This window comes from Elephas maximus, chromosome 1 (genome assembly GCF_024166365.1).
Source record: "Elephas maximus indicus isolate mEleMax1 chromosome 1, mEleMax1 primary haplotype, whole genome shotgun sequence".
In the NCBI taxonomy this organism is placed as follows: domain Eukaryota; kingdom Metazoa; phylum Chordata; class Mammalia; order Proboscidea; family Elephantidae; genus Elephas; species Elephas maximus.
The window spans coordinates 127,109,278-127,129,163 of record NC_064819.1 but is presented as its reverse complement, the minus strand read 5'-3'; the positions used below and the strand labels follow the sequence as shown (position 1 = coordinate 127,129,163).

The 19,886-nt window shown below is 34.1% G+C and overlaps 1 protein-coding gene across 1 annotated transcript in view; it reads left to right on the top strand.

The window, feature by feature from the left end:
* The window catches only part of EYS (eyes shut homolog), a 1,933,311-nt gene that overhangs the window by 1,158,267 nt on the left and 755,158 nt on the right, over positions 1-19,886 (top strand). Inside the window, 2 exon segments of the mRNA XM_049873718.1 lie at positions 8,422-8,612; positions 11,654-11,745. Of these exon segments, the coding sequence (XP_049729675.1) occupies positions 8,422-8,612; positions 11,654-11,745 (283 nt within the window).

Genomic DNA, 19,886 nt, shown 5'->3' with positions numbered 1-19,886 from the left:
TGTGTCAGAATTAGCAAAGACAGCAGAGAGAAGAGGCTTGTCTGGCTTTCTTCTCATGAGAGTCAGCCTTGCACTGTAGGTTCTCCTTCCCCCTTGTGGGGTTGGAGGAGGTTAGACATAGTCTCCAAGCTGTTTTTACAATTGCATTTCTGTTATTAATCAATATACTACTGTCTCAGTGTGGGATTCAGTGTGAGTGTCCACACCGAACCCCTTAAAAATGAGCGTATTTTTCTTGAAGAATTGCAAAGTTGTATGTTTAAAAAATTTGGTAAACAGCTTGTTCTTAAAGAATAAAACTAATGTTAAAGAACATGTGCTTTGATGAAAGAAGCCCATTTTTTTGATAAATTTTCTTAATCAAATAATCTCCCATAAGCCATAGTTTCTTGGTATAAAAAGGTAGGGATCATAAGAATTTTGACCTTACATGATTCCAAGTGAGAATAAAATTTGATGATAGACATAAAAGTGTTTGTAAAGGGTAAAGGACAGTGTACTACACATTATCATTATTAGTAAAACCTTCAACATTGATTTTGTTGTTGCTGTCGAGTCATGTCTGACTCGTGGTGACCCCATGTGTGTGCAGGGTAGAACTGCTCCATAGGATTTTCAAGTCTATGAAGCAGAACCCAGGCCTGTCTTCCGAGGTATCTCTGGATGGGTTTGAATTGACAACACTGTGGCCAGTAGTCAAGTGCTTAATTGTTTGCCCCAGTCAGGGACTGCTTTAACTTAGTTTCATTCATATTTTAGTCTTGTCAGTAAAATAAGTAAACACTTGAGTGGCTCTGATAATAAGGGGGATGGAGGGTATTCCTGGATATCATGAGGGCCCATTATACACCGCCTTAGAATCCTTAGGGCTCTCTGTCATTCTAGGCCACTAAGAGGCCACTTAGAGGCTAGGTTCTAGTTATGTTTACTCCAAGTTTTGTTTGCTCGCTTGCTTTTAAAATGTTTTAGATAATGATATCACCTGTTAGAATTCTGCTGTTTAGGTATTAGTGTTATGAATTGTTTATGTTTACTAATCAAATTACAATCTGTGCTTGTCCATATTAAAGGAAAAAAGGAGAAAAAGAAGGTTTGGAAAGATTTTACATATAGTGACTACTCAGCAATTCTGTTGTAGGCAACTGGCAGTGTGAAAATATTTTAAGCAACAGAGTGGCATAATTTGACTTTTATTTTAGAAACAGTTACTTCCCATCCTTACAGGCTGCGATTAAGGGAATTATCCTGCAGCCAATGCAGGACAAATGTAAGACATCTAAAGACTCTTGGGTTCTCCAACAGACTTAATCTAGATCCAGCTGTCACAGTAGTATGTTTTCAGTACTGCCACATCCAATGATTGAGACAAGACAATTGGTTCTCAAATTTATCATATGCATTTTGCAAACCCTACCCAGATCTGCTCAACGTGGCGATTTCTATGCTTCAGACCTTTCTAAATATATGCCTCAGAAAAATTTTGAGTGAATGCCTAGAGAAACTGTATTTTAACAAATTTTGGTTCCTAAAACTCTGTTTCATTGTAAGAGAAAGTTTTCTTCCCCAAATACAAACTGAAGCAAATTCTGTTATCTAGGAATCATACATAAATTATAACAGCACAGCCTTGTTTTTCTTGTTGCCACTATGTTGTTGAAGAGACTGAGAGATTCAAAGAGCTTAAAAGATTTCTCCAAGTTCCCAAGAGTTTAAGTGATAACGTGCATCAGGAAATCCAGGGGTCCTAACTAAATTAAATCTGTCGTGAAAATAAGCTCATAATAGGTACTATCCTAATCTTTGAGCAAAGGTTAGGATGTGGAGAAATGAAATGACTTCTCTAGGTAACACAGAGTAAGTGGTTGAAGTAATGCTAGAACCAAGTCTCCCCAAAAGCCAGTGGGTTTTTTGTTTTGTTTTACTATAACCTTCTGAAATATTTTGTAGTTATTTTAGGATGTTTTACCAGTCATAATTTCAAGGTTTGATACAGAGTTTTGTTGATGGGTAGACACAAACACTTCAGAGAACAGAAAAGGAAGTTCATATTGCCCAATTTATTTAATGAAACAAAGTAAAACTAGCACTATTCCTAGTTCAGAAAGGGCACAAGACAAGCAAGTCCAAAGGCAATTTAGTCATCGGCATAAATTCAAATATCCTACCAAATCAAATGCATACACATAATAAACAAGTATTTCTGGAATCGACTTCACAGCAATGGGTTTGGTTTTTTGGTTTATTATAATATCAAAGTTATTTACAGTATAGTCATCTCAATAAGTGAAAAAATCAATAGAATTTAATATCCGATTCTGATAAAAATATCTAGCAAGCTGAGACTAAGATGATAGTTTTTTTTTTTTTGACTGTTTAAAGGGTATTACTTTAAAAAGAAGAGCAATATATTACATTCAAATTTGAAAACTTAAAGGACTTTCCTATAAAATCAAAATGAGAAACTCTTGTTATTATTTCAATTTAATTTTTTTTTGATGGTCCTAGGCAATGAATAAGATAAGGTATTTTAAGAATTGAGAACCAAAGGAATAAAAGTTTCATTACTCACAGATGATTTAGAATTATTAGAGAGTTCAATAAGTTTGTTCAATATATGTCAATTGCATTTCCATATGCCATCATAATTACTGAGCTGACAAAAAAAAAAAAAAACTAAACTGGCAACAAATTTATAGGGTTTTTAGAAACTAACCTAACAAAATACGCACACGACCTTTATGAGTAAAAGTACAGCACTATGCTAAAAATATTTAAGAAGCGCTAGTAAAATTTTGCAATGAATATATATACCACATCTATACGTAGGAAGAAAAAGTATATCAAAGATATCAATTATTTACACTTTTTTCTATAAAAATCAATGGAATTCTAATCAATTTCTAATAGGAATTTTTATGTAATTTGATAGGGTTTTTGTAAAGGTAACTGATTCCAAAAAATCACGCAAGACAAAGAAAAAGAAGCATAATCCTGTAGAAGGAGAACAATATGAAGGAGTTGGAAGTACCTCTGCACAATACCAAGACTTAGCATAAAGCTCTACAAACGAAATCAGTGTTTTATTTGCTAAGGGTTAACTATCTGTCCAATGAAATGAGATTATGATCCCAGAAACAGACTTGTGTATAGAGAAAGAAGATGCGTGACAGAACTGGTAATGCACATGAGTAAAGGAGAGATGACTGTTCTGTAAATTATCCTAGAATAATTGGCATCCCATATTAAAGGAAAAAAGGAGAAAAAGGGTTTGGAAAGATTTTACATATAGTGAATACTCAGCAATTCTGTTGTAGGCAACTGGCAGTGTGAAAATATTTTAAGCAACAGAGTGGCATAATTTGACTTTTATTTTAGAAACAGTTACTTCCCATCCTTACAGGCTGCTATTAAGGGAATTATCCTGATAATCTATCTCCATTTGATGGAAAAAGAAAAATATTAGGGTTATAGATGTAGTGCTTCCTTTCAAAAAGATTGTTGATTGCTTTCAGAAAAAAAAAAAAAATTGTTCAACTTCTCCCTGAGCTTTCCTTGCAATCATCCGTACTCTTAAAATCTGCCTCTGTAGTTTATATTTATTATAGATTTCCATTGGCTACACTGAGGAGTGTCTGAAAAACTTAAACTGTGTGCCTTGGCTTTTAATTTCAGTACTGTTGATTCTTTTTAATTTTCTTTTTATGCATTATGCAATTAATACTTGTTCCATAAATTGTGCCAATCAATCTGTGGAAATCTATGAAAGGAACAGATATTGCATAATTTGTTTGGAAGTAAGCTTCATTTCTACAAAACAAATTTTCATAAAACATGAATCTTTAAATTGCCAGAGGTCAAAAATCAGCATTTCAAGAAGCATGAGTAAAGCATCTAACAAAACCTAGCACAGAGTAAGCTATGGATAAATGCTAACTTTCTTTCCTTCTTCTACTTTATTAACAAATATTAAGCTAACTGAGATGAATGCAAGTGGATTATGTAAAGTTGGATTTTTAACGTGAATTAGACACAATTTGTAGAACATGGTGGTATAACACATTACACATGGAGAGTATTTTGTGATAATAAAATTCAAGCTCCTCCTTCTAGAAATAAAATGAATTAGGACACCCAAGACACAGAAGGTTTCTGCAGCTCATAAGTGGTTGCTGAGCTGCTTACTAGTAGAAATAAGACCACAGTGCAAGTTTCTTAATAAGTATTCTGGTTAACATTTTTACATTAAATATATTTAAATATTTATTTATTTTTCTAAAATTCATATTTTATTTACTGATTGCCTCAGAAGAAGGGCCTGGTGATCTACTTTTAAAAAGCAGCCATTGAAAACTCTCTGGACAAAAGCAGAGTGACACACAAAATAAGGAATACTACCCGTTAGATTGGTGCCCTACTACAAAAACACCTGTATGAGTCCAAAAGGTCAACATTTAATCCAAAGCAAAGATGAGAAGATAAGGAAACAGGGAGATTAGAATACTGGAAATGGAACAACCAGAACACAATGAGAATGTTGATGCAATGGAAAAAATGTAACTGATATCATTGATCAACTTGCATGGAAATTTTCAAAGGGGAACCTCACTTGCTACGTAAGGTTTCACCAAAAGCATAATATTTTTGATTCTTCTATTCTGACACACATGGGGTCACCAGAATAGACTTGATGGCAACTGCTATCATCCCACCCACAAGTGTCCACTATTATTTCCTAAATATTACTCAGGACACATGAAATAAGTAAAGGGACATTTGGCATTTTAGTTGCAAAATATGCTTAACATTTAGCTAGTGATATATAATCCAGAGGGCAATATATATTCTCTCTTTACCACTCTGATCATTCATGGATTACCGTGATATTGACAAAAGTCTACTAGAAATAGAGGTAAATCATATATGTTCTTTATTTAACTATCCAGAGTCATAGACTCATTACCAAATTATCAATATTGTAGAAAGGCCTTTATTTTCTCACAAGATTCCAACTTTCATATTATATGTATAGAGCACTAACTGTATAAGACAAAAATGCTCTTTTCTTTGAAATCTGCTTTGGATTTTATGATCTGCTAGGCAAGAAATAAAACAAAAGGATCAGCTAAAGGATTCTTTAATTTTTCTGACTGTATTATTTTATTAAATTGAAAATGTTATGTTCAAGTAATTATTCTTAATTTATCAAAGAACATTATTATACCCATGAATTTTTTAAAATTATTTTAAAAGTATGCTTCAACATCTCTATTGTTCATTTATCCTAAAACATATATAGTCTATTATTTTTCTATTCTATTTAAAATATTTTTTTTCTTGGAGTAGGGGAAGGCAGAGTCATTGACTCCTGATTTTCCTCTAAAACAACATTTAAGTTTTCCTTATCGCCATGCAATGGGAGTAGTTATAGGTTAGTAAGCACTGGAAACTCAATTATGTATTTAAGAAAACTACAACTACCCACTTAGCAACAACAACCAAGTGCTAAACATGTATTTTTGGTAGATAGACTCCGACTCATCTAAAGTTAATACCTGCTGCTGAAAATGAAGGCAAGTGCTGAAGGAGAAATAGGGCCAGAAAGTTGAACATAAAAGTCCTCTATCTTGGACATGTAATTGAACACCTTGTGCCTTTGAATCTGCCGGTCAGATATTAGCCAAAAAATAAGACATGAATCTGGAGAAATGCTTGAATTAGATTTTGAGGCATTCTTCCCAGCGGGATGCTAGTTTTGTTCAACTATCTACCCATCCCTGTAAGTCTCATTTGGAGCTGACCTTATTCTCATCTCCTGCAAAGGGCTTCATTGGTGACCCATTTCTAGCCACTAAACTTCTAAGAAAGTTTTTTTCTACACTTGGGAAAGTTCTTCCTTTCTTTCATGAAATAAGTATGAGAAATTAAGTGGCTGGACATGTATGAAGAAGTATGTCACATAAACTGCCATTGGCTACTGTACTAGAATCATGAGATTAAATTTCGCACTGTGGACAACAGTGGAGCGACAGAGGAAATCTAGGTCTTTCATGAGTAACCACTTGAGCTGATGTGTACACATAATTCATCAGGAAGTCCACCCTATTCTTGAATTTCTTTTTATTTCCGTCATTAAATGTCTTTATTTATTGCTTCAGCTACTGTGAATTGGACTTTTTGGGATTTATACCAAAAGCACACAAACTCATTCAGAGATATGTTATACCATGAGAGGGTACAAATAGATAAGGATGTGTCTATTTTGAAAGATGAAAACTGAAAGGCAGGAATTTATTATTTAATTCTACATAATAAAAAAAATTGGAATTATTATTTTACTCTAGCCCACTATTATTGGAAGTGTCTGTATATTTTTCCCCACAATACTATTCTGCACTTCTTATACAATCCTTTTCATCTGATTTAAAGATTTTTGCTAAGGAGGCAAAAAATTAAATCAGCATTCACTCATTTTAAACAGGAAACACAAAAGATAGGGTCAACACATGTTTGAATACATTTTTTTTTTTCATCCAAACATAAGGGAATGTTATTTTCCAACCACATTTAAACAAAAAAAAAATTTTTTTTTTTTTTTTTAAGAGATATCGTGTTCACATAAGAAAATCAGATACTGTGTTAGGCACTTGGGAGAAAGTGATAAACCAATCACGCACAGGTCTTGCCTTCATATAGCTTACAGTTGCTCACGTGTCAGTTTTTAAATACAGCACCATTTACAGATGACAAAGGCATATAATTAGAAAGAAAAAACCTAGGCCATAAAAATACATATCTGAAAAAAATAAAAATTAAAGGGTTTGTGAGGTAGCCATTATTGATTGGACAATATATTTACATTTAAATGGTTTAAAATATATGAGTTTCTTTATTTCACCAATAATGGATATGTTTATATTGTAATGCTAGTGTTTGGCCTGCAAATATTTTATGTTCTAACATATTTTGAATTTTAAATCAAACAGATGTTTATTTCCATCTCCCATTCATTCAAAGAGATGGCTGAAACCTTTCCAACAATTTAATGTTCTGTGAAACTGTTTTACACTATGTTTTTAACATCACCATTCAAACTCTTCAAGGAAGAAATATCTTTCTATATCACATAACAACTAAGACAACTAAAATTAAAAGCACATTGTTAATATTTTAAATCTTTGAGCCATACTTCACTAATGAATCCCTAGATTAAAAAAAAAAAAAAAAAACACATACACTTTTATGTTTAAAAGGCACAAATGTTTTGGGGCTGTATCTGAAACCTTATTTCTAGTTAAAAAGAAAAAAAAGTATTATTTGATGTTTGGCTGATTATTTCTTCAGCATTTTTTACAAGTTTGAAAATTGAACCCAATGAGAATCTCTAAAACTTTATTGAAAGTTTAAAATAAGAAAGACACTACACATAGGATATAAACTCTCTCAAGGTTTCAGAGTGCAGATTCAAAAAAGAGTACTATCCTATGATGGATAGCACACTAAAACTTTCATAGTTTCATAAATGTTATCTTCTGTTAATTCTTAAAAAAACAAACAATTTGGAAGGTTTAAAGGAGCTTGTGTTGGATGTGTGTCCCAGTGAAAGCAGCAGAAAGAGAGAGAAAGTGAAAGAAAGGAAATATTCAAATCCAGTGTTACGGAAATATCAACCAACAACAATCAATCAGGTATTTATCAAACCCGAATGATTACTACTACTAATAATAATATGAAGAAATGAATTACTTAGAGAAGTAAGCTAGCTAATTTAAGAATTCAAATTGCCAGTGTTTTTTGCTCAAAATGTCTTTAAGTTTTATTTGATAAATTATGGCTAACAAAATATCATCATCCGGAGGGCAGAAGAAAACAAAATATCATCATCCAGAGGGCAGAAGAAAGAGAGAGAGATGGTTTTTAAGATCAAATAACACAGAGTGTGGATAACAAAGAGTGGCAATGGGTAATTCTTTCGCTTGCCAATAATCTCAGCCTCTCACAAGCCACCCTGAATCAAATTAACAATAACATAAATCATTATTTTGTACCTACATCTTATATAAACAGAGAATGAAAGTTTTATTTTAAAATATGTAGGAATATTAAAATAATTATTTTAGAAAATTTATGAAATTTTACTATTTTTGCTGACCTGTTAAATAAAATCTAAGTAAAAGCAATGTTAATCATCTAGACATCTCTGCTTTCTGATGAGATTTTTAGTATGAGACCCCCAAATTCATAGAAGTTAGGTCACAGCCACTGTGATTATGCCAAAGAAATATGTACTTGGGCTTGAAAAAGGCATGAAAGATTCACACATGAGCCATTTTCATAAAGTGTTATGTTAATACAAATAATGTGAAACCCAAGTATTGAACAGTCAGTTCCAACCTAAATTGCATTCTCTTTCTGATTCCACAGATTTCGGTCGTGTTTGTTATTATGGAGACTCCTATCTAACATTTCAGAAAGTGCTTTTAAATCCACAAAATAACATCTCCCTAGAATTTGAGACTTCCAGCTCCTCTGGACTCCTGCTCTATATCAAGGAAGACTCAAATTCAATAGATGGGTTTTTTATGCAGCTATTTATCGAAAATGGCACTTTAAAGGTAAGTAAGTCATTAAATTCATTCAATTTAAACAAGATTTTAGGAAGTTCTGATTCCCCAATTTAGTAGTTTATTGTCAAAATAAAATTTAAACTTAATTTTTTTATACTCACCACCAGAATATCTTCTATTTTTGTATTTTTTCCTGTTTAATGTTCATGTATCAAATCAGTGTATACTTTGAATAACTTCCATTCTGTTCTTTTCTCTATATTTCTAACTGTTCTTCCATTTTACATTGACAGGTTTGCCAATTTCCCAATGACGTTAAATGGTACCATTGCTTAAAATCTTAATGTCAGGTGTGACCAGGAACCTCTGGAGAACCCCAAGTCCTTTCAGAATATCCTTGAGAGAAAAACTCTTCTCATAATAATACTTAAGATGCCATTTACCTTTTTCACTTTCATACTCTCATGCGTGTACAGTGGAGTTTTCCAGACACTACATGACATGTGATGAAATCATTGTTCTGATTTCTAATGTAATATGTGCTTAGGTTTTTCTTTGTTCATTTTAAATTTTTCTGTTTTAATTTCTAATATCAATATTGATAGACATAACCAATACATCAAAATTTTGGGGGGTACTCAATCATTTTTAAGAGTATAAAGCATTTCTGAGATCAAAAATTTTGAGATCGCTGATTTAACACTTAGCAATCTAAGGAGCCCTGGTTGTGCAGTGGTTAAGCACATGGCAGCTAACCAAAAGGTTGGCAGTTCCTCAGGAGAAAAATGTGACAGTCTGCCTCCACAAAGATTGTTGTTGTTAGGTGCCATCGAGTTGGTTCCGACTCATAATGACCTTATTACAGCGGAGCAAAATACTGCTTGGTCCTGCCCCATCCTCACAATCATTGTTATGCTTGAGCCCGTTGTTGCAGCCCCTATGTCAATCCATCTTGTTGAGTGATCACAATATAAAACTATTCAAACTCTAGAATGCAGAATTGTTTTAAAAAAATTTTTTAGCAACTTCAGGTTTTTTAGAAATATTTAATACATCAAACTTAAAATTGTTTTAAAGGTTTCATTGGCTCGTAACCAGGAGGTAGTTGGATAAATCCACTGTCTAGATTTAAACCTCAGGCATCCCACTTACTTACAAGCTGTGTTACAAATTATTGCCCCTCCGTAACTGGAGACATTATTTAACCTCAGTTGGCTCCTCTAAAAAATGGTTTTGGTTTGCTTTGTTTTGTTTTATGAAGGAGCAACTACTTGAAGCTTACGAAGTGCTTCAAAAAATCCGTGACACAGAGTAATTTACCTTATAAACAGTAGCTATTATTTTATACATATCACATAAAATCTATTTATAACAGGAGAAAAAAGTCAGGTAAAATTATAGAACCATCTATTAAGTATTTTGTAGAGATCATGTGTTGTTAAATTATCCAATTTGACAGCTCTGCAAATAATAGAGAATTAGACTTAGCAGTGCCTAAAGAACCATTTTGTAATATATTTGAACAAAATTAGGAGACTCTCCCCACCACAGTTGGTCAATACATTATCATTTTAGCTTAAATAACTTAATCTTAATCAACAACATAGAACTCAGAGTTATATACATAAGAGGCAATTAAATTATTATCCATGCTGTCAAAATATTAAATTTATTAACTGGTCAACTTGATTGTATACTAGGCACAGAGTGAGAATTCGATAAATAACCATTGACTTTTCCTTAGTTGAAGCCATGGTAGCACAGTGGTTAAGAGCTTATGCGCTAACCCAAGATGGCAGTTTGAAACCACCAGCCGCTCCTTGGAAACCCTATGGGGCAGTTCTACTCTATCCTATAGGGTCACTATGAATTGGAATCAACTCAGCAGCAACGGGTTTTTTTCTTAGTTGCACCTGAGTCGAGAGGAAAGTATAGCCAGACATTGTATACAACTGATTTTCCTGGAGGAACATGTCAGTCTGTTTGTTTTTGAAAATCTCGATGCAGGTTAATATATTTCTTAAAGTCAACTTGTAGTAGATAATTTTATAAAGTAAAAAGACCTCTTGCAAATAACTCAATGAAAAAATTACATAGTCCCTGGGTGGAGCAGATGGTTAAGCACTCCACTACTAGCCAAAAGGTCGCCAGTTCTAACCCATCCAGAGGTGCCTCAGAAGACAGGCCTGGCAATCTACTGCTAAATGATCACAGCCTTAAATACTTATGGAATAGTTCTACTCTGGACACATGTGATCATCATGAGTAGTAACTGACTCAGTGGCAACTAACAAAAACAACATATTCATCTTTGACTACAAGGAGGAACGTTTAGATAAATCATGTTTTATCTGGGTACATAGGAGTTATGAAACTATGTAACTGAATGTCTTAACATATTTGTGGGTTGCAGGTCTCTTGTAGACCTGATAAAGACTATGAAGCCCCTCTCTAGGAAAGAACAGTTGTACTATAACCAATATACACACCAGCACATGTATGTTAAGAAGATGAATAAGGCCACTTCAGGCCACCCATGGAGTTTCCAGGGATTCCTGGTCAAGTACACCTGGTATAGACATCATATGCTCCTCTCTGAATTATGACTCAGCAGTCAAATTAGCAGTAATCCTATAAATAGTCCTCTGCCCCCTCCAGTCTCAGGAACCTTGGAATGAATGATTAACTGCCATATTGTTTTAAGTATCCCTTCTTAAGGCATTGGCATCACACTCTAGATTGTATTTTGGTCTTTGCATGACTCAATTGATAGTATCTAACGAAACTTGCCGGTAATACTGTCTTCCTGCTAGAGGAAAAAAATACCTATCTCATCATGTTCCCAAGAATACTAGAAAGGATATATTTATGTGTATGTATATGTGTGTGCATATCACTTATATGTTTATGTGTTTTAATTCTAGCACTTATTAGCTGTATATGCTTGAGCTGTCATTTGCCTTAAAATTTCAGACTTCTTGTCTCCCAAAGCTATGTAAAAAGTATTGGTAGGTTTTAAAGTCCAATGCCCATATGTTTATTTCATATGGAAAAACTGAGGCAAACTTTTTTATTTTTTTCCCCCATAGTACCACTTTTTCTGTGCTGGTGAAGCAGAATTGAAAATCATTAATACGACTATAAGAGTAGATAATGAGCAAAAGTACACAGTGCTTATCAGGTAAGACATACTTATTTTTTTCCCACTTAATCTCATAAATAGCAAAGACTGTTTATCAGGATATTGTGTTTGCCATTTTAAATTTGAAGTTATTCTGGTTAGTAGTCACACGCACGTATATATGAATTATTATTTATCAAGCCACGCTGTCTTTTCTGCATGCCCTAAAATAGGGGAAGGAGTGTTTTAGAGGTTATGTTATCCATAAACTTATATATGCAGCTTTACAAAGACACCGTGAAAGTTTTATGTTATTTTCCACTTAAAGGTGTTCTCAACCTGGTATTTTCTCCTGATTAACAAAGTAAAATGTATTTACTGTAGAAAATTTGGAACATCCAGTAAAACAGAGAGAAGAAAATTAAAATGATCCATTATACAACAATCCAAGTAGAATGGTTATTGTTATTATATTCCCTAAAGCTGTGTTTGAAAGTGACCTATACCCAAACCCACAGTGACATCAGATATTATAAATTGTTTTACCAATCTTATAAGTGAAAATAATATTTTCCTATAATTTTTTTTTAATTTCTAGTAAGGCCTTTAAAAATATATATATATATTTAATGCCTTTTATTGTGTGTTTTTCCCCCTCCATCTTTTTTTCCTTTAAATGATACTTTAAAACATGTACAGCAGCCCTAATATAGTATGTTCATTAAATTATTTAGTTATATCAATAGGTATTTATTAAAGATATCTATTCAAAGTCAATATGGAAGAAAGCAAACAGAACCAGAGATTGGGGAAGAAGTTAAATGAGAGGGTATAAGGAAGATCTGCCTCCTTAGAAAAGAACTATTCAAATCCTGTTGTCTGGAAGACAGATTCTTACAAATAATTAACAACAACAAAAAAAAAGTCTGTTATCAAATAAATTGGGGAGAGGCTACATCACATAGACCTCTCCTGGAAACTCAAAATGATTTTAAGCATTTTCATGCCTTTCATATGCTCTTTAATAAAGTCACACTTTCTTTGTTTAACCTAAGACATGAGCACTTTTAACATTTCTTTAGCATCTTATTCTCCTGGATAACTAATGTTTGCTTTTTATCCTAGCCAAGATGATAATTTCTCTGGGCAGGATCGTCCATCATCTGGGGGGAAAGACAGTGTACTAGCTCTGTGGCCTCCATCCAAAAAAAAAAAAGAAAAACCCACTGCCGTTGATTCTGACTCAAAGCAACCCTACAGGACAGAGTAGAACTGCCCCATAGGGTTTCCAGGGAGCGCCTGGCGGATTCAAACTGCCAACCATTTGGTTAGCAGCTATAGCACTTAACTACTACACCACCAGGGTTTCCTTTGTGGCCTCACTAAAGATCAAATAAGGAAAGGCATACATTGGCACCTTAAAGAAACAGAAAGAGATGAGAGATTGTGGGAGGGTAGTGCTTGCAGAGCGTGCTCCAGAAGAAGCTGTTCTGACCTGGGGCATATTAAAAAAGGATTAAAAAAGTAAATGAGAAGCACAATAATCATAGTTACAGTTTATTAAACACCAATTATGTGTCAAGTGTTAGGTTTGTTACACGTATGAATGTGCTTGTTTCTAAGAAGAATTCTAATTATTATCTACATATTTCAGATGCAAAACTGAGAGTCAGAGTGATTAAGCACAGAAAATGACACAGCTAGGAAATGGCACAATTCCAAGACTGCTCATTCCAAATCCTATGAATATGTTTTAAATCATAAGCCCTTTGTACCATGATAGAGAAATGTAATATTGTCGGATCTCTTATTTTTTCCTTACAAAAAACAAAAACAAACAAAAAAAAAATCTGCTGAATATTCAAGATAAAGAGAAGGATTAGAAATAACATGTTCAATAAAAATACTAGCATCAGCAAGGATATTAATTAGCACACATTAAATGACTACACGTGCGAGGTACTTTACAAAAACATTACTATATCTAATCATCATAAAACCCATGGCGCTCATTTTGCACATTTAAAAGCTGAGACTCAGAGAAGGTAGATATCTTGCTCAAGATCACGTTGCTAGTCAGTGAGAGAACAAGATTAAAAGCCAGATTTCCTGCCCCCGGCCTGATATATTTTACTATACCATGTTTTAAAAGTGACAAAATACCATGCAAAGTGTCTTTTAAAAGAAATATTAAATGTAAAACTGGTGGCACAGTGGTTAAGAGCTTGGCTGCTAACCAAAAGGTCAGCAGTTCGAATCTACCAGCCACTCCTTGGAAACTCTATGGGGCAGCTCTACTGTGTCCTATAAGGTCGCTGTGTGTCGGAATTGACCCAAAAGCAATGGGTTTGATTTTTGCATTTTTTTCTTTTGGTTATTTTTTACTATCCTCATCACATGTCATTTTCAGGATACGTAACCAAAAAAAAACAGAAAAACACTCTTTTCTTTATGTTATTGTTATATGACTGATTTTTTTTTTTTTTAATCTTTTTAGAATTTAGGTGCAGCGTTTCTTTTTACTTTTAACAAAACATGGTTGATAATTTCTCTGTATCTAGTCTAAATGGTCTGAATTCAGAAGTAGGGCTTTGGTTTGTTTGCAGTAATGGCAAAATTTAAAGGTATATTTTTTCTATGATTATCATCTCTTAACAAGAATGGGACTCTAATATTTCTGTACCTTTAAAATAAAAACTTCAAGTTTAAGTTGAACATGATTTAACAGTGTTGTGGCCATTTTTTTTTTTTTTTTTTTGACCATTAACGTATTCTTCTAAGTAAAAGAAAATGGCAAGTACACATTTCACCCCAAACTTTACCTTCCTTCAGTTTGATCCTGTGGAATGATGACATTCCCTTTGAATGTGGATGTAGGAGAAAGGCCCTTCCTTACACACTGTTACTGATAGAGGAAGGGGAACAGCAAGACCGTGCTAGGCCCATGATGAAGAGTTCTCTAAAAAAGAGTGAAACACGTGCTTTATGAAAAAGGAATCAAACTTATTACTTTTTAGAACAATGCAAGAAAAAATTTTCTGCAGAACAGCATGGCCCTTCTAAAAAAGAAATGTACGGTTGCTTAACTTAACAAAGCAGGAAGGAAATATGAAGTGCTTAAAATCAGTGGAAATATACATTGGCAACCCGAAGATACTAAAAGCACACATACTAAAAACTATTTTCCTGAGAAATTAGCCATAGCTGTTGCTCATATACTAATGAAAAGGAAAGTGAGAGTGTAACAAAGCAATGATGTTTGGCTGCTGGACAACAGCATATAGTATATTAAAGGGTAAAGTATAAAAGGGTGTGCGTCTATCAGTCCACACTAGAATAGCACTGCTGTATTAAAGCAGGAGGTGCCAAGACAGCTTAAGACAGATGTTCATGTATTCTCTGGCAAACACAAACCTGAATGTGATGTTATACTTTATCCATGCCTCTTCATATATTCATGGTTAATTTTTTGTATTTTATTTTAATTATATTATTATAAATATTATTACATTATGATATATAAAGTAATATAATATTAAATACTTTCATTGTTAGGTGTCGAGTGAATTTTCGACTCATAATGACCCCATGTGACAGAGTAGCGCTGCCCCATAGGGTTTTTTAGGCTGTAATCTTTACTAAAGCGAATTGCCAGCTTTTTTTCCCCTTGGAGCCCCTGGGTGGATTCAAATGCCAACCTTTCAGTTAGCAGCTGAGCACTTAACCATCACACACCAGGGCTCCTTATATGCTACTATCTGATAATGTTATAATAATTGAGCTTGCAAATAATAAGCTTATTATAAGGTTTTTTTTTCTACTTAAAGTCACTACTTAACATCTCAGTCCTTGAAAAGAGGTAAGATTTGGAGTTCAAGGATAGAAATGTTAAGTTCTTCTGGCCTCAACTCTGGGACTTTAAGATTTTTCAAATGCTTACCAATTAAAAATACAGCTCTGAATTAAAAAAATCCTTATATTTTGCTGCTTTAGTCTTAAGTGTTTAATCTAGATCCTGGATGTTAGGTTAACTGTGGGAACTCTGTTAGTTCTCCTAGAGATGTCTCCTGGAGAATTGGTTTGTTGGTTTGGCCCTTTGATTGCAAACAGGCAGCTCCTACACTAAGAGCTATACAGAGTCAAGCAAACTAGAACAAATGGGAATATCTGCAGTTATCCCTGAGAGAATCATATACCAACTACTGTTTACGTACATAGTCCTGTGGACATTCAATAAATTAGTGAGGAAGAAGAGCATAGTTGTTATATAAATAGTGAATGGGACTTAGAAGACTTATATCATCTACCAATAAAACCCACACAATGACAAATATCTTCTCAAGTGATATAGAACTGGATGCTATTATTGAATTTTATTCTAATGACAACATACTATTCAATATTTACTCTGACAGATAGAAAAGCAAATATGTCTTTTGGAGCTTGGAATTAAAGAGGTATTGAGTGTGCTGTTGTGGAAAGAATACTAGCTCTGCGTCCAAATTCTGGCTCCACTACATACCCGTGGTGTTTCCTTGGAATAATTACTTAACCTCGTTGAACTATATTTGGCTCTTTTATGAAGTTGGTTTGATAACCCTTACATTAAATGAAACAATGTATCTAGAAAGGCTGGTACGTACTGGGTCTTCCATAAATGGTGAGCATTATTACCATAGGGCACTGAAGTTTTGGGAACCTTTATTCTTCAGAGGCCTCTGAGTGGAGCAGGGAAAAAACTTCAGACCTCCATTCCCACTTTAATCAGAATATCTCTTCTTATCTCTTTTTTTTTAATTGTGTTTTTCTAGAACATCCGAGTTGATAAAAAGGAGCAAAACTTCTTTATTCTGAAATTAGTGTCACATCTATTAAGCACTCATCTTAAATGAGACCACTTAAATACATCAAGCCTCTCCTATAGGTTGTTTCATTTTCACTCCAGACCCCAGAAATAATCTTTTACCTACCAAGGGAAATTTAACAATGTAAGAAATCAAAATTAGACTAACTTTCACGAGATTCAACTCCAATGCTGAATTCCAGTCCTAAATTAATCTTTGTCATTACTCTCATTAGTCTGAGGCATTAGCTCAATTCCCAGTTTTCTCTGCTCTTCCTGGGCTGGGACTTTTCCTAGGCTACAGAGCAATTCACTGGACTGAAACCAGTCCCTAAATATCATTCCCCATAATTGAGTCCCCACAGATGCTAGATATTCTTGCTGGAACCAATGTAGTTCATTGATGCTTGGCAGATAAAAATATCGTTACTCATATTACACTTAAGATGTAGTGACTAGCCACCTTCCAGGTATCTTTTCCACTTTCTGTCTCAGCATTATAATTATACTGCTTGGTACTGTTTTACAAATGAGGAAAATAATGTTGAGAGGGTATCTGAATATCAGATAGAAGAAGTGGGGAATCTGATATTTGAGCATGGGTCCTTCTTCATACAAAGTCTACACTCCAGTATGTTACTTTTGTTACAGGATGTTAGGAAGAAGGTGTTCCATGATAAGCAATATCAGAGGAGGATAGGAATGCGATAATGTACCTTTGAAACTATGTTAATGAAGGGAAAAATGAGTATAGGACTGAAATTGCAATGGCAATCAGGCTGTATAGGTCATTCAGTGCTACAGTAAGAACTGTGGACTATATCATATGCAAAAGAGAGACCTCCTGAAGGCTTTTTATGTAAGGGACCAGGTAATATGATCAAAGGAGTGTTCATTTTCCCTAATATCAGTGGAGTAAGTTAAGGCATGCTAGGCTACAGTACACAACAGGCTATAAATTTCTGTGCCTCTCCAAATTTGCTCTACCATCTCCACTCTGCTCTGGACCTTTGAGATTGATGTGTGTGGAGTACATTAATGGGCTTCCTTGTCCTCTGGTTTCCTGTAGGGGTTTAGTCAGAGGGGAACATCAATAGAAAATTAGAAAGAGGCAGGAAACATGTAATCCCTTGGCCTCCTGTGGTGTCTCCTGGGCTGACTCTGTCCCTCAAGTCAAAGACTCAATGGCCCTCTTGGTCTCCAAGTTCTAGTAACTCCTGTCTCCTGCTAGCCTTTAGCTGTAGAGATAGTGTCAAAGTATTATTGTTGTGTTCATCGCGTATTGGACCATCCCATGTGGCTTTCTTAGTTCCAGCCTACACCTTTGTAAAAAGTTAATTAATCCAACCTTACTTAAAACCCATTACCATTGAGTCAATTCTGACTCATAGCAACCCTATAGGACAGAATAGAACTGCTCCATAGAGTTTCCAAGGGGCACTTAGTGGATTCGAACTGCTGAACTTTTGGTTAGCAGCTGAGCTGTTACCCACTATGCCACCAAGGATTCCAAGTCTTACTTAAGTTATATTAATTTAAGTATGCCATGTGTCTTCTGCTGAAGACATGACTGACTAGCCACCTCAGTCAGCATAATGAAGAATGGGGGTAGGGTTTAACCGGGCAGACTTTAAAGGGGTAATTTCCACTTCTTTTTCCGTTTCTTTGGCTATGTCTTAGTCACATGGATGTACTTAATGGCAACGGAAAATGAGAAAAAAGAACACATCAGTTAAAACAATGGGAATAGATAATATCAGAAATAGTTCTACAAAGGAAAGAAAACTATCTATAGGGATAAAAATAAATCATCAGTAATAAAAGTTTATAAAACTTAAGTAGTTTAATTTGAACCACATTGTTTCTATTTTATTTAATCTTGGCTCTGAGAGGGTTACTGCACTGCTTATAAGAAAAAAATAGAGATTAATATATGTACACTGTTTTCTACCTAAATAATTATAACTTGGTCTAAAATGCACACAATGTTGGATTAAAATTTATATGTTATAAATAATTGCTTCATTCTGTTATTTTCCTACCCTTTAAACCCCCCCAATATAATAACACCCTGACCTGAAGTGCAAGTGCACAATCCCTAGGAATGATAGACTGTTTTATCTTCACACCATAAACCTTGAACATCTTATGCATTTAAAAGGTAGAAAATATTATAAATATTATTAAAATGCACCAAAATATGCATTCAAAACACACATTAGCTTGCTAGAAATCACACACACACACATATATATATATGACAAAGAAAACTGGAACACTATCTGCACAGCAGTCATCAAAGTTCTGCACTTCTTTTGGAGATATTTATAATACAGCCAAGGACTCGACATGTGTCAACCAGAGCAGGAGCACTTTGGCTCAGAGTGCTGGAAAATCAGTGAAGTAGAAATGGAAAGAAAAAGAAACCATTTAACCACTCTTTAAAAATTAAAGATTTTTTTTCTCTAATGAAATGTGTACATTATTTCATTAATCTTTTCATTAGCCACTGTCAGTAGTGTCAAGAAAAACATGCCAATGAAATAATGATTTTACTTCAACTTGAGTAAAATAAAGAATGAACAATTGATTTTGATTCTACAACAATATTTATAGACCCAGCAAAATGTCCCTTTAGCATAAGCCTCAATTTTCTGTTTTTTTTCAATGTTATGTAGTCATTCAACACAAAATATAGCGAAGTGAATAGCAGTTTTATCATTTAATTTTGGAAAAGATAAATTTAAAGTGTAATATGCTTAGACCAGTTAATCCAAATGGGAGTTAAGCATTTTTAAGCTCAAAGACTTAACTTTTATTTATATAAATATCCCAATAAGTTGATGGCCAATTATCTTTTAGAAGCTTATTTTAAAACACAAGTTAAAATAATTATACATTTAAGTAGAACATTTCCCATCATTTTACTTGAACATCTGAAAAACTATTACCTGTAATAGAATTACTGCAGTAAATCCCAGAAAAGCTTACTGATGTTATTCATACTATTAGTCTAATCAAAGGAGTACAGGGCTCATTTTAGTTGTGGTTAAAATGTCCGTTAAAACGTCATAATTTTTGTTTGTTTCTTTTTCCCTTAAACAAGGCATTAGTAATCCTCTATGGAAGTTAAGGCTGGAACTAGGCAGCTGATGCTCATACTCGTGGTCACCCGGGGTTTTGGAATATTCTTGATGGGATCATCAGCAGAAGGTAGAGGAGACATTAGCACAAGCAGCACATAGTAGCTTCGTGCGCATGCATTTATTGAGGAGCGATTGTTGCTGCTTTTGGATGCTGTTGAGTCGATTTTGACTAATAGCCACCCCGCGTGACAAAGTAGTACTGCCCCATAGAG